Here is a 16,282-nt window from a genome sequence, read left to right on the forward strand (position 1 = left end):
TTTAGTTTTGGGTGAGTTTCATGGGTTGTATTTAAGCTGCTTAATGAGTCAGAATGTGTTATAAAATATAATGGGTTAACTTGGGCTCAGCCCAAATTGACCCATGAGCTAAAATTATGTAACCCAACCCATTAATCTCTGGGCGGGTTGGACGAGTTAGATGTGCTTGAGCTCAAATTGCCACCCCTAAACCCGTCCGGAATCAGCCCTACCCGCTCATTTGACACTCCTAGTACCACTACTTCACGAACAAATGTGTAACCAAATAAGAGTGAACCTCAGAAGATAGAAGAATAGAGTTTTAAAGGAATATTTGAATAGATAATGACCATTTTATAACTAATGAGGTGCTTCAAAACGAAGATAATCATACATTACTCCTTGAAAGGGGTTTGTAGCTATTGCTTGTGTAAGAAATATCGTGTTTGTTCCATTTACAAATAGATTGCCCTGTACTTCAATGCTGTAAAGCCAATATAATCCATGAATACCATGTCTTGCAATTGCATTATCTCCCCCGATTACCCCTGTTGTAAAGTGAGGTGTTGCTAATTTTCCATCGTTGAAACGAACCTTAGAAAAAAAACAATTTTCAAGAAAGTCAATAATCCACACAATCACCTATAAAAATTATTTCCCAAGTGATAAACTGAGCCAAAATATATAAGGATCAAATAAACTCTCGCCAGCTAGTCAAGTTGGATAAGTAAAGAAGAATATCAAGGTTTAGATTTTCCTTTTGTATATCATTATATTGTGACCGAAAAGGAAAAGAACATGTAAACGAAAAAGAAAACACAAGGCATCCCGCGTTCACACAGGCAGTGGCACGAAAAAGAAAACACAAGGCATCCCGCGTTCACACAGGCAGTGGCGGAGCCATGATTTTCATTAAGGGGAGTCAAAATATAAAAAAATAAACTCACTAAGGGGTGTCATTATATAGTATATATACATATTTTTTTTTAAAATTACCGAGCTAAATAGTGTAATTTTCCGACGATAGGGTGTCGGTTGACACCCTTTTGGGTGCATGTGGCTCTGCCACTGCACACACGGTTCAGGGAAGGGTCGCACTCCCTAAGGGATGTGATGTAAATAGCCTACCCTAATGCAAGCATTAGTGGCTGCTTGCATGGCTCAAACCCGTGACCTATAGGTCACACGGAGACAATTTTACCGTTGCTCCAAGGCTCCTCTTCTGAATGAAAAAGAAAATGAACAGAAATAAACTTAATTGAAATGACTGGTCAAGGAATCAAGGATAAGCTACATACTTGTAGTTCAGCTCTCTGAGCTGCTGCAAGAGCCAATTGGAGAGTGTAATTCGACGTATTGTCAACACTTTCAAGGCTAAATATAATTCTCCATGTAGTAGCATTATACGTGTTATTTCCTATATTCCTGCAGAACAACAGTTTTCCAGAAGTCTCATTGTTAGTCAAATTTACTAATATATAGTATTGTCGGAAAAGGAAAAAAAGAATTAAGATACACACACGCACACAGTTATGTGCGTCTCTATGTATGTTATATAACCCGAATACAAGAGTCAGAAGAAGCTCGAGTGGGGTACCTTGTAACATGAGCAAAAAACCAGTCTGTTGAATAATTGTTAGTCCCAACATTGTAGATGAGATCATTGTCAGGATATAAAGCACTATATTGTTCCCACAAACCATACTGTCTAAATCTGCAGGGAAAAATGGAGTGAATGAACTACAATTTTCTACTATTAAGATAACAAGTCAATATCTAAAAGTATTGTCTCGGAAATTACTAAATCCTACAAAGTGGAGGCAAAGAAAATTTGAGAAGTTCGAAATGCAAATAGGTGATACTGGAATTAGTTTCAGTGCAAGTACGTAAGACTTTTGGAGCATACATTGATTCAGAATTGTTTTGGTATACGTGAACTTTAAATTGTGGGGGTGGAATTGGTACGAAGAATTCAGCAGCTGTGCGATCTGGCACACCGATTTCCCAAAGTGTGACTCCATTTCGTGGAGGATTATAAACCAAACTCCCTAATTCAATACTAGAACCTGTATTTGATACAAATGAAAATTGAAGAAAAAAATAGAGTAGATGAGAATTGAGATAAGAGCATAGGAATTAAGAATATGGGTCACAAAAGAGTCTCATCCTAAACAACAAAAGAATTAAGAAATACTAACAAAATGGGTAAGTAAGAAATTAAAACCTGGAGTAACTTGTACATCAGAAGTGTATTTGTAATCCCCAATAATTCCCGGGACGGTTGCATACAAGTTATATGTACCAGATATGACATTTTCTATGGAAAAATTCCCACTAGCATCTGCTTTAATCCAAAACTGATATCCCTGAAAATGAAACGAAATAAAGTTACTAAATAAATATAATTAAAGAAAATTACTTTAGTTTATTAAGAAATTTACGAATCATGCAACTTTACTTTGTTTTCTCTTTGCCAAGATCCAGAATCTCCTGGTGGTGCTAACCCTACAGAAGCGTTGGATGCTGATATTAAAGTAGTAGTGCTGAAAATACAAATTATAGATCTTATATATTAGTGCGTTTCTATTTAATTGCACATATAAGTTCAAAACTAGTCACACTTCAATAAAGAGTTTTGGCAATCAAACAACACCATGACATTTATGATGCACAATAGTATCTACGCTTGTAGAGAACTGATTTAAAACAGATTATACCTCAAATCCACAATACTCAAAGATACTCCTTTTTCCATTAGTGATTCACAAATAATATGGACGCAGATACCAAAGAATGAAAACACCAGAGGAAAATACCTGTCATTAACGAAAAGTTGACCTCTAACTGCTCCTCTTTGATTAGATTTGATGTAGTCAGTTGAAACTGGAAAATCATAGGGCCAGCTTGTGACTTCTTGATTAATCTGTAAATTCGATGGGAAATTCCTTCAGCAAATATGTTAAGTGTTAACTGAATTCACTCCTAAAGACAGCCCGAATTGGTATTAGCATATAGTAAAAGATTAATATATTACCCTTTTCTTTGCATCATCCCAAAGCATGGATGGACTGTCCTTAGCTGAAGCATCTGAGTTGAGATACAGGCATACAGGGCCAATAACTTTTTTCCAAGGCTCTCCTTGTTGAAATTTGATTACCAGATCTTCTCCGGCATAATGTCTACTTACAAATACCTGAGATCATGAATAAGTAGTCAATATTCCGAAATATAAAAGAGAAGCAAGTGCTACTTAGTGGTATTTAATTAATTCAACACTTACAGAAAGTACAGTTGGACCAACATGTGAAGTGAGATCTTGTTTGTAAGGTCCTCCGGTACGAAACTCATCACTCGGAATTATCATCCAAAACCCTACAGGAGGATTAGCACCTACCCACCCATGAACTCTATCGTCTTTGTTATCATTTACATAGAAATATTTGTCATCCACCTACATATGTGTAGATAAAAATAAACATCAAGGTAAATAACAAATAGAATTTTTGATTATGTAACTAAATGTAGCTCCATCACTTGTCCGAACTATCGAGTGAAATCTTTGAATTATAGATTGCACTTCCCTCTCTAGGCTGAAGGAGAACATGTTCATACATCAAACAACTTCATTCTCCTCCTAACATACTAGGTACTGCTGAACATCTAAGTAAATAAATAAAAGTGTCTCATCTTTAACAGATTAAGCTTTTAAAGGAGATGGTCACACATTGAACAGATACATGGTCTAGAATATGATGGATGTTAGTCTCGATATTTTCATATAGACATATATATTCTAGGTAATTGTAGGATCCTACCTCTCCTTTTAGATCTGGATTAGTTGGATTTGTCAAAAGAACAGCTTCTTTGTAGTCAAGCACCTCGCCCGTCTCTCGATCCACCGGCATTGGCATGACCCTCTGCCTCTCATCCGAGATAGCCATGTAATGAAACCTATGCATACAACATCAGTTTCGTACAATAGAAATTCAATTTTGGGGGTTTAGGGGAGGGAGAAATAGATAATATCTTAAGTAAATGATGAGAAGTTTTAGATTCATACATGTCTTGTTGAAGCTTGAAGACAATCCTTAGATTTTCGATGTAGACAAGGGGCCATCCTTCTAAACGTTCAAATATAGCGTAAGTATAAAATCCGGGTGTGTCTCGCAGCATCACAAACCTGAAAAATCGCCCCTTCAATATAGTACAGATAATACAATTACATATATAAAAATTGTGATTACGGAAAAAGATATATACAATATTGAGCTTTAACAGCACTTCACCTTATGTCAAAGTTTAACGGAAGTTCATCAGATTCAGAAGCATTCCATGTATTTTTAAAAGAAATTTCTGCCTGGTTTTCACTGTCCATTATGACCTCGAAACTTGTTCCTAAGAACCTGCACATGACACAAAAGTAATAGACTTAATTTTGGATAGTAAAAACGCAACTACGTAAAATCTTTCACAAGAGAAGGTAAAGTTTACTTTTTTCGAACTCTTCGAGATGCTGTCTGATTCCAGAAAACATCCCAATACCTGAAATGTCATACTATTGTTAGTTATTTCCTTCATTGAAAGAAAATTCAAAATACTAAACTGTTTACTGGATATGTTAATTATACCCTCTATCATTTTTGACATTTTGGGTCGCAAGTAAGTTGTCAATTCCACCATATGATATGTTCGTGACGAGACCATCTGGTATTGACAAAGTAACATTGGCGATACCATTGCTCAGTGTCACCTGAAGAGACATAGCATAAGCACGAGACAAAATGCTAAATTTCATGCATCAGAGTAAAAATTAAAACACAAATGTAAATGAAGATTTACTTGTTCAGTTTGTATGTCCAATTTGACGGCTGTCGTTGTTGTCAATCTTCGCCTGTTTTTAGACAAAATAAATATCAAGTCAGCACGAAAATTTGCATAAAGATGACATTTGCTATCAACTTAAAAGGATTGTACAACAGCTAGCAGATCTCCCACTTAATACAAAATCGTTAAAGCTTAGACTAAACTGCACACCCCCTGCTGTAGATTTAGACAGAAGAAATCTCTTATATAATCAAAACTCTGAACTTTGTGAGATATTTCACTATGAGTATGTGACTGGAAAAACTTATTTTTGCTTACACCAACTAATGAATACAAGACATGTGCCATCTACATACACTTTTATAACTTCACCATGGTTGATTAATATGTAATCTTTTAAACCAAACAACTCAAGTGTTTCTATTGAGAATTTTGTTAAAAAATACTATCGAGTTAACTGGGCTGGCTCCCTGTCCCCGATATGTAACGAAAATATTGACTGGTTTACCACACTCATTCATTAAAGCACTTGCCTTGCTTTGGTGGTCTTTTAAACACCCCCTCTCCCCCGATCCGGTTGAATGCCTCCTCCCCCCGCCGATTTGTCCAACCTTCTCTATCAGCTGGTCTGGCAGAGGATCATGCTAGGGTGAGATGATCGTCCCACCCCTGCTTACAGATTACTAAGTCAAAGCAAGGGGTTGAAAACACACTACAAGAAACGGGAACGGCGTCCTGACTAAATAAGAGTCTGTTCAATAATGGCTTGGCCGAAAGTCGTAAAGAAGTCACCTCCCTCCATTCCAGTTTTATGTGGCATTGTTTCCTTTTTAGTTTGTTTCAAAGAGAATGTTAGCTTTCTAAAATTTGGAAATACTTCAACTTTAAACTTCTCATTTTACCTTTAACAAAAAGTTTTTATGGGCACACAAATGTCATACAATATTTAAGACCACAAGCTACAAAAGTCGCATTTCTTTATTACTTTGCCACACAAATTGGAACAGGGGGAACTAGTAAAAAGAACAAGAAAAAGAGAGCAGGAATTATTCTCAACTACTCACCAGGGAGCTATTTAAACACTAAGTAGCTTAGAAAGGGAAAACGTGAAAACTTCACCATTGCAGCCAAGGGAAAATACAGCAGCAACCTCCAAGTATTTCTTTAGTGTAAAAATAGCAAACACTTTTAACAATCCCAACACTATTATTTTGCTTAAATAGGAAAAGTTTTAGTATTATATGCTGGATTATGTAGTTTTTGCGTATAAATTTTCTCCGTTTATGTTCGAATTCTATCACACAGAAAGTTCCAGTATATTATCATTGAAGCTCGTGCGTATAAACTTCCAGCATATTATATTAGAATTCCACCACATTATGCTGAAATTTTTCCGAAATTTATTATTTAAATTTTATCTTTACGTGAAAAAGTAACTAAATTTGGGTCATAACTATTTTTTAATTACAGTTATAAGCCTGGTTGTTTTCTTTTCTTTTTTGCCCTTTATCACTCATCTGTAGAGTTATTCACTTTTCTTTGTTTTGTATCAAAAGTCCCTCTATTTTTGCATATTTGGCATAAGGTCACTCATTGTGGTGATGAGGTTGCACCAGGGATTGACTCTTAACCCATTTTTATTCACCTTGGCGATGGATGTATTGCCGCGTCACATCCAAGGGGAGGTACCTTGGTGCATGCTATTTGCCGATGATATAGTGTTGATTGACAAGACACGTAGCGGACTTGACGCGAGGTTAGAGGTTTGGAGACAGACCTTGGAGTCTAAAGGTTTCAAACTGAGTAGAACCAAGACAAAATACTTGGAATGCAAATTCAGTGACGGGACCCATGATGCAGATAGAGAGGTTAAACTTGATGCTCAAGTTATCCCCAAGAGAGCGAGTTTTAAGTATCTCAGGTCTATTATCTAGGGTAACGGGGAGATTGATGAAGATATCGTGCATCACATTGGAGCAGAATGGATGAAGTGGAGGCTCGTTTCCGGTGTTCTACATGATAGGAATGCGCCGCTAAGACTTAAGGGTAAGTTTTATCAAGTGGTGGTTCGACCGGCTATGCTGTATGGGGATGAGTGTTGGCCAGTCAAGAACTCCCACGTGCAGAAGATGAGAGTAGCAGAGATGAGGATGTTGAAATGGATGTGTGGGTGTACCAGGAAAGATAGGAATAAGAATGAAGTTATCCGGGACAGAGTGGGAGTAGCCTCCGTGGAGGACAAGATGCGGGAGTCGATGCTGAGATAGTTCGGACATGTTAAGAGAAGAAGCATTGATGCTCCTGTTAGGAGGTGTGAGAGGTTGGCCATGGAGAGTTTGAGAAGAGGTCGAGGTAGACCTAAGAAGTATTGGGGAGAGGTGATTAGGCAGGATATGGCGTTGCTTCAGCTCACTGAGTACATGACCCTTGATTGGAGGGTGTGGAGGTCGAGGATTAAGGTACAAGGTTAGTAGGTAATTTATAGTTGTTCACTGATAGTCTTAGTAGCATGCATGTCCCTTCTATTCTTAGATTTTTATTACGTTATGTGGTTTTGTTCGTCTCGGGTATTGTATTTCATGTTGCTATTATTTGGTATTACTTATCCTTTATCTCTTCCTTTTTCTTTTCTCTTTCATCTTCCTTCCTTCCTTGCTTTCCTCTTCTTCTTCTTGCCCTTCCTAAGCCGAGGGTCTATTGGAAATAACTTTTCTATTTGCATTAGGTAGGGATAAAGTCTGCGTACAGACTACCCTCTCCAAACCCCATCTGTTGGGATCAAATTGAGTTTGTTGTTATTGTTGTTGTTGTTGTTGCTGCAGCATAAGGTCACTCACTCTATTGTCTAACTTCTTAAAGCCAAATAGTTAAAAAATAATAATAATAAGACACCTATGAAAATCCGCTACAAGATTGTCTCACAAAAAGGGTAACTTAATTTGAGCAAAAGGTAGTATTTAAAATGGTTATTTAATATGAGCAAAAGTTCATTAGCGTTTCATATTTTTAGTCTCGAAGCGGGTCAAAAAATAATTTAGTTGGTGCCTTGTTATTTTCAAATATTTGGCTTTAAAAAATATTGAAAAATATAATGAGCGACCTTGTGTGTAAAATAAAATAATTTTTGTGATACAAAATAACGAAAAGTGATTTTCATAGGATAAGTACCCTTAATTAAATGACCTTCTAAGTAATAGCTTTTCACATGTGACTCTGTGAGTCGGTATTTTTTATTTTTTAACCTTTAAATTAAATAATTATAAACTGGTAGGGTCTATTCTTTTTTTCCAGCATATAATTATTTGGTATTGAAACACCAACTTATGACGTTTCCTAATTCCTATTAAGAATTTCTTATTCTTAGAACTCAAATTCAAAACCTCTAATTAAGACGGTGGTGGTAGAATCAATCATTCTATGATCTAAGCTCACCTAAATAAGTTGGTCGGGAAAAATGAAAAAGAGGTGTTAGGATAAAAGGACTGACTATATATGTATTGATGTGGAATAATATAATTGCACATCATAATTAAACCCAATTTCAAGCTTTATTCTGCAAATAATAATTTAAAGGGATTAACTTCAACACATTCGACATATCAAAGAATTTTTGCACTCTCAAATAATTGCCCATAATCAGTAGGATTAGTAACCTATAAAATACTACAGGTTAGACATGTTAAAATAAGTTAATATTATTAAAAATCTTTAAACTTTTTGAGTATACAAGGTAAATCCTCAATACGTTCAGCTTAGAAGAGTAGGCTAATTTTCCACAATTTAAACGAATATTATATGCATCTTAGTTTGCTTATTCATTAACCGATTAAGCTCTGATTTCCAAAAAATAAAAACGATATGCACTTCCTATTGGTAGAAAAATAATGGGATTAAATAATCTGGCTTCGATAGTGTAATAATTGTTAATTTAAGTTTCTTACTTTGTTACTACAGGGATAATAGCATAAATCCTCTAAGATTTGAGTTTCATCAATTAACTCAAATTTCCCACAAGAGCAGAATATTAATAAGTTGTAGAAAACAAGTAGAAGAGAAAGAGATGAAAATCTTTTGATAATTTTTTGTTTTGGAGATAATATGGGTATTTATAATACCTTTAGGAGTCTGTTAGAATTAATAGACTCATCTTTTCATAAAATAGGCACCTTTTAAAATCAAAAGTCGCCTTTTTGAATTTTAAAGAAAATTATTCAAAAATGTTTTCTAAAATTAATTTAAAAAACGTTTTTAATTAATTAATAAAATAATAGTGACTAAAATATTAATTCCAGGCAACTTAGTTGCCCCAAGTGCCCAATCTTATGACTATTAATAATATAGGCAATTTTAATTTTTCTCCAAAACATTCTTTAAAATATTCAAACTATATAAGACAAAGAAATATTTTTAAACACTTTTTTCTTTTTTATTTTTCCAATGAAGAACAAAACAACCTCTTCTCAAATACTCCCATCAGACACTACCTAATCTAATACAGTATCTCAAATACTCCCATCACACACTAACTAATCTAATACAGTATTATATTTGGATTGGATTTATATGTTAACAGTTAAATATACTTACCCATTGTGAGGACGACAATCAGCTACTAATAAGAAGAATGTAAAAGCAACCGTTGAGACATATAAGCTTAGTTGCACATTCTTCCCCATTATCTGCATTTTCGTTAACAAATTAGAAATATTAATTATCGTAATTCATCTAATTACATGACATTGATATTGACTTTAAATTTATATACACAATATAATTTTTGGGAAAAGGGGATTCTCTTTCCGCCACCCTGGCTCCACCCATGGTTTAGGTATTCAACTATCGAACTGTCTTTTGGGTTAAAACTCAAAGGGACAAAACCGCGAGGCTCTAAAGATTAACCCAGAACGAGCAATACCTTGACAGTTAAGCTTAGCCGTTACGCACAGGTAGATATTTCATGTGCCATGGTTGCTGAAGCCGAGAAATTAAAGCTGCACAATAGGAGTTGGTCAAGGCCAATTAGGACGATCAGTACCTAACACGAGTAACGCCAAAATTTAAAGTGAGACAGTCACGGGCGTACGTAGCATAAGGACACAAAATGTTGTTAATTACTTAGGTTCAACTTTTTTGACTTCAGTTATATTTATATTTGAAACTATTTTCAGAAAACAAATATTTTTATTGTATACACTATAATTACCTATAGCTATAACCAGAGGCGGACCTCTTGATTTGAAAGTCGCACTTTTCGATTTTTGTGAAGCATTTGGTATACTTAATAGGAAGGAGAAACCATTTCAACAAGAATATGAATTGCTTTTACATCTCTATGAATATCACCATATGAAGCTAAAAGATGAATTAACATGAAAAGCGAAAATAAAAAGATAAAAACAGAAGAAAACCAATATATATATATAAAGTATAACAAGTTATTTGAGATTTCAGCCATTGTTACATACCTCTGTGTGGATTAATTTCTTGTTGCTTAGCTCTAGTTTTGCTTTCCTTCTGGATGTGTCATACGAATATCTTTTTCTTCTGGCAAAAACTTGGGAGAATGATGACTTTAAGCTTTTATAAGTTGGACAGTCGTATTTTTAAATATATATCATATCATATCATGATTTATAAACACATATAGAAGGAAAGCTACTTGTTCAAAAGATTTAAAAAGGTAAATATATCAAAATTATTGTAACAAGCTGGTATATATGATATTTAGAAATATCTACAAGGAAAAGTCATATATATGACTCCCTAATAATAAATTCAATTTAGATGCAGATCCTTTCTTTTCTCCATTAGATTTCCTTCCTTGTTTGTCCTGCATTTTAAAGCAACACATTTAAGTACTTTCTAGCTTCTTTTACTTTTATCTTGAGCCGGAGTATATCAGAAACAACTTCTCTACCTTCACAAGATAGGTTATGGTATGCGTACACTCTATCCCTCCCCCTCCCTCAAACCCTACTTTGTGAGATTATACTGGGTTAGTCGTTGTTGTTGTTGTTGTTGTTACATATAAGTACTTCTTAACCAGTTTATGTAAGTCTTTCAATTTCCAATCGCTTACCAAAATAGGCGGATTTGACTTATATCCATTAACAGCGTAAAACACTATAATGTATTTATTTTGTTGTACCAGGTAAACTGTCTTACTTTTTAGGTTACTAATCTAGCTTTTTTGGTGTTTTATGATAGTTTAAAAACTCTTTTACCTTGTTATCACGTAGAAGTTAAAGTCTTTCTTACTCTCCAATTTTGATAAGAACTGGTAGTCATTTTGTATATAAAAGAATATGATTTTTATTCTATTTTACTATTGTTTTCAGGTGCAGCTTATGTTGGTAGAATAACGAATATTTTAGGTAGCAGACGAAGCAAGAAGTAGGAAGCAATTTGTTATGGTTTTGGTAGTTCAATGGTTGGTTGGCTTGCAAGTTTCGAGTCGTACATTAGGTAACTATTTGCTGTGATAGATGATCTTTACGATTTTCTTTGTTCATGTGCTTTTCTTTTGCTTTCAGTTTTTGGTTATGTTACGTTAACTTTATTTCATGACATTTATCATGCATTATGATGGTAGGATATAATTGCGTATTTTAGTCGCTTATTATACTCTAATTTGCTATATTTTAATTGAGTTTGAGCTTTAATCGCTAGTGTTTTGCACTAATTGCGTGTTTTGTGCCTTGTAGGAGTGATTCTGAGCTATGTAGATGTTATGGAATGATTTCGAGCTATTTGGAGCTTTGAAGTATGAGTAAAAGCTCAAGGGATTAAGCAGAGATCGTGTTCGGGGGTCGAGGAACAGTTCTGGACGTTAAAATTCAAGGAAGAAGCAACTACTGAAGAAATGCACTAGTGCGAGGCACTGTGCGACGCATTAGTGTAATTTTATGTCAGAAATTTCCTAAGTTCAGAAACTGAGTTTTTTTTTGGTCTGACAGGAAAAAGCACTAGTGCGACGCACAGGGCGACGCACGGTGCGATGCATGAAAAGCAATAAGTTTGCAAGTTTCCTATTTCAGCTAGGAAAAAGGAGATTTTGTCTTGGCCCAACCCTACTTGGTATAAATACATGTAAAAACGTTATTTTGAGAACTTTTTACGTACCTTAGACCTAAGGAGACTATTTTGGAAGGAGAGAAGACGTTGGGAACATTCTTTGGAGGAGAAAATCACCGAGTTCTTCGTTCCTTCATTTTTTCTTTGTAATTTATTTATGCAAAATACTTGGAAAGGTTTTACTACGAACATGAGTGGCTAAGCACTCTAGTTTCTAGGGTTGTGGTTGACATGATTATTAACGTATATTAAGTACATCTTCGTTGATTTGGATTATCATCTTGTTGTTGTTTCTTTAATTCTAGTTTTAACTTGTGAATTATTGTAACTACCAATTCACCATACTATCTATGCTATGCTTAGGAAAGTTGTATTTAGATTAGAGTTGAATTGTGAAGAGAGCTTGTTTCTGAACTCGTGGCTCGGGGAAAGATTTCGCGATTAGGATAGGAATATACCTAACGGTCTTGCTTAGTTAAATACTGTATTGTATTCGTTCATGATAGACTCAATACCTAGGAATATAGGATTGATATATATATATATATATATATTGTGGACAAACGAGCAGTATTGTGGGAACATACTATTCTTATAAACGAGCTGGTTAAATAGCAACCATAGATAATCTGGATTAACAAATGTGATTATTGAACTTAATAGGATTGATAAACCAATCACAACCCTGTAATTTTCATCTCCTCTGAATTAAAATCTCATCATACACATTTGCACTCTTAATAAATTAGTTGTTACTTGTTTAATTTTCGAAATAGTAGATTAATAGAAAAACATCACTCTTGATTATCTTGGACAATTAACTGATTTTAGTTTGCTTAGTTAACCATTAATTTAATTCTCTGTGGGTTCGACATACGACTTTCGAGTCACTTTATTACTTGACGGCCATGAATACTTGCATGTACTTGGGGAACCAACAAGTTTTTGGCGCCGTTGCCGGGGACTTAGTTATTGATTGTTTATTTAAGTTAAGCTTTTATTCGTTATTTGTTCAAGTTTTAATTTTTAGTTTGCTTTATTTATGATAACACATGCTCTTCTCTTGAATGCAGAGGAGTAGAAGCATAAACAATCTCCTTCCTCTTGATCCTGAAATCGAACGAACACTTTACAAAGTGAGGAGGGAAGTCGAAGCTAGAACTAGAATTGAAAGAGAGTTTGACATCGTAGTTCAATCACATCCAATAGAGATGGCAGGTAATGAAGAGCGTCCGGTGATAGAAGCTGCAAGGCCCAATCTGACTAATATGACTCTGGCGATTGTGAAGCCTGATATCACGGGTCACTTTGAACTCAAACAATACATGGTACATCTGATTCAATCCATAAGGCAATATGTGGGTCTATCTCATGAAGACACGCAGAGGCACATTCAGAATTTCCTGGAAATTACGGACACTTAAAATTATTCGAACGTTTCCAAGGACTATGTCAGGCTGACACTGTTTCCCTTTTCATTGCTGGGGGAAGCTAAGAAATGGTTGCAAAAGGAGTCCGCGAACTCAATCAATACTTGGGATGATCTAACAAGGAAATTCTTAATCAAGTTTTTTCCCACTAAGAAGATAAAGTCCCTGAGGAGACATATTCTTGGGTTTCAACAACGAGATGACAAGACTCTTCATCAAGATTGGGAAAGATACAAGAAACTACTCAGAGACTGCCTACATCATTGTTAAACTGATGAGGTGTTGGGCCACACTTTCGTTGATGGGTTGGACGAGGCATCAAAGATGAATCTTAACTCAGCATGTGGAGATAGTTGCATGCAAGACCGTATAGTGAGATCCAGATCCTACTAAACAATTTTATTGCTAATGATAATAATTGGCAAGGAGATGGGGAACCACGAAGAGCACTTAGAAAAAAGGCAGCAGGTGTGATTGAGCTTGATGATTTCTCAGCCATGAGGGCAAATATAGCAGGATTAGCAAATCAGATGAACAAAATGACAATGCACCAAGCACAACAAATGCAACATGTGCAACTGATATCTACTTGCTACAAGTTATATGGTGAAGGTCACACAAGTGACATATGCCCCTTGAATCCTGAATCCATCTACTATGTGGGGCAACAAGCTAGAGGGCCGATGAATCAAAATGCTCAATATGGTAATACATACAATCCAAACTGGAGGAATAATCCTAACTTCTCTTGGGGTGGAAATCAGAATATAAGGCCTCAAGCTAATTACCATCTGCCATCTAAACCCCCACAATAAGCAAAAGAGAGTTTGACTGATATGATGAAAAAGCTCTTACAAGACAATCAGAAAGTATGGCTGAGAATCAACAATTACGCACAGTTCAGAAATCTAGAGAGGCAGTTTGGGCAAATGGCTAACAATCAGAATACTAGACCTGCTGGAGCTCTTCCAAGTGATACAGAAAAAAATCCTCAAGTTAATGCAGTGACATTGAGAAATGGGAGAGAGTTGGTAGAAGTGCCTAAGAAGATAAAGGAGCAGTTTGGGCTCGAAGATGAAAGAGTGCCAAAACTTGTAAAGGTATATGAGAGAAACAAAACAGAGTCTGAACACATATTAGAGAATGTGTCACCCCTTTTCCTCAAAGAGTGAGAAAGAAGAATGATGACCACATGTTTCACAAATTTCTAGATATGATGAAACAGATATACTTGATCATCCCTTTGGTGGACATGCTCCGTGAGGTACCAAAATATGCAAAATATATTAAGGATATAGTGGAAAATTAGAGGAGGTTAACTGAGTTTGAGCCCTTCGCACTTACTGAGGAGTGCACTTCCAGGATTCAACATAAGCTTCCACAAAAGCTTAAGGATCCGGGTAGTTTTACCATCCCCGTGAGGATTGATAAAATTGATGTGGGTAGAGCCTTGTGTGATTTGGGTACAAATATCAACCTGATACCGTTGTCAGTGTTCAAACAATTGGGCTTAGGACCTCCGATACCCACCACGGTAATGCTACAGTTAGCTTATAGATCTTATGTTTATCCTAGGGGGGGGGCATAATTGAGGACGTCTTACTGCAGATTGGGAAGTTTAATTTCCCTGCAGATTTTATCATCTTGGACTACGAGGCTGATAAGTTAGTTCCTATTATCTTGGGACGACCTCTCTTGGCTACTGGAGATGCAATTATCAAAGTCCGAGTAGGTAAGATGATCCATAGGGTGGACAATGAAGAAGCAGTCTTCATTGTATATCGAGCCATTCAGTTGCCACATCATTACGAGGACCTGGCCATGATTTCTATGGTGGAGATAAATGAACCAGCTGTGAAGCCAAGTGCGTTTAAAGAAGATGCACTAGAAAATGCATTGATATTGTTCAATTACTTGGAACTTAAAGAAGAGGTTGAGGAGATGTTACAAATTCTGGATGCATCTTGCGAATACATAAGAGAAAGATCTCAATTTGAGCCTCTAGATAGGCCAATCGGCCCACCCTCTAAACTCTCAGTTGAGGAGGCCCCAAAATTGGAACTTAAACCCTTACCATCTCATCTTCATTATGCATATTTGGAAAGTTCTAACACTTTACCTGTGATTGTTTCTTCTCATTTGTCTAAATTGCAGGAAGAAAAGCTCTTAAGGGTGCTGAGGGAGCACAAACATGCCATTGGTTGGACAATGTCTGACATAAAGGGTATTAGCCATGCATTCTGCATGCACAAAATACTCAAGGAGGAGGGACACAAGCCTAGCATGGAACATCAATGCCGCCTAAATCTAATCATGAAAGAGGTGGTAAGAAAAGAAGTGATTAAGTGGCTCGACGCAAGTATAGTATTTCCTATCTCCGATAGTAAGTGGGTAAGCCCGGTTCAATGTGTACCTAAAAAGGGGTATGACTGTTGTAGTGAATCAACAAAATGAATTAATCCTAACTAGGACTGTGACTGGTTGGCGAATATGCATAGATTATAGGAAGTTGAATAATGCTACACGAAAAGATCACTTCCCTCTCCCCTTCATTTATCAAATGCTTGACAGGTTAGCCGGACAGGAATACATTATTTCTTTGACGGCTATTCGAAGTATAATCAGACTATTACTGCCCCGGAAAATCAAGAAAAGACCACTTTTACATGCATTTATGGCACTTATGCATTTAAGAGAATGCCATTCGGGTTGTGTAATACACCTGCAACTTTTCAAAGGTGTATGATGGCTATTTTCATCGATATGGTGGAACAATTTGTGGAGGTATTTATGGATGATTTTTCTGTGTTTGGTTCTTCTTTTGATGAATGCTTGACCAATCTTGCTAAAGTACTTACTAGGTGTGAGGAGACTAATCTGGTACTGAATTGGAGAAAGTGCCATTTTATGGCATGTGAATGTATAGTGCTGGGACACAAGGTGTCCAAAGATGGACTGGAAGTTGACAAGGCAAA

General features: G+C 36.0%; 1 protein-coding gene across 4 annotated transcripts; it reads right to left on the reverse strand.

The window, feature by feature from the left end:
• Positions 1 to 312: 312 nt before the first annotated feature.
• Positions 313 to 10,409, reverse strand: LOC104243565 (uncharacterized). Of its 4 annotated transcripts, none has more exons than XM_009798771.2 (18): positions 10,269 to 10,409; positions 9,719 to 9,794; positions 9,391 to 9,482; positions 4,819 to 4,870; positions 4,608 to 4,729; positions 4,471 to 4,521; positions 4,266 to 4,382; positions 4,040 to 4,159; positions 3,795 to 3,930; positions 3,260 to 3,430; positions 3,014 to 3,172; positions 2,796 to 2,902; positions 2,438 to 2,522; positions 2,204 to 2,345; positions 1,886 to 2,045; positions 1,577 to 1,693; positions 1,278 to 1,404; positions 313 to 573 (listed from the first exon to the last, which is right to left on the reverse strand). In XM_009798771.2, exons 3-18 carry the CDS (start codon positions 9,477 to 9,479, stop codon positions 340 to 342), a joined length of 1,989 nt encoding a protein of 662 aa, XP_009797073.1. In that variant the 5' UTR covers positions 9,480 to 9,482; positions 9,719 to 9,794; positions 10,269 to 10,409; the 3' UTR covers positions 313 to 339. The 4 variants fall into 4 exon arrangements, with proteins under 4 accessions (XP_009797073.1, XP_009797074.1, XP_009797075.1 ...); XM_009798772.2 differs by having other exon boundaries at positions 9,719 to 9,838; XM_009798773.2 differs by lacking the exon at positions 10,269 to 10,409 and adding an exon at positions 10,007 to 10,099.
• Between the last annotated feature and the right edge of the window lie 5,873 nt (positions 10,410 to 16,282).

Source organism: Nicotiana sylvestris, chromosome 5, assembly GCF_000393655.2.
Source record: "Nicotiana sylvestris chromosome 5, ASM39365v2, whole genome shotgun sequence".
Lineage (NCBI taxonomy): Eukaryota > Viridiplantae > Streptophyta > Magnoliopsida > Solanales > Solanaceae > Nicotiana > Nicotiana sylvestris.

Bases quoted from the DNA above. Each gene is read 5' to 3' on its own strand.
- LOC104243565 (XM_009798771.2), bottom strand. From the start codon at position 9,479: ATGGGGAAGAATGTGCAACTAAGCTTATATGTCTCAACGGTTGCTTTT. The intron at 1,405-1,576 runs GTACCCCACTCG...GTTGTTCTGCAG, and splicing joins TTTTTTGCTCATGTTACAAG to GAATATAGGAAATAACACGT. The intron at 574-1,277 runs GTATGTAGCTTA...TTTTTTTCTAAG, and splicing joins CTCAGAGAGCTGAACTACAA to GTTCGTTTCAACGATGGAAA.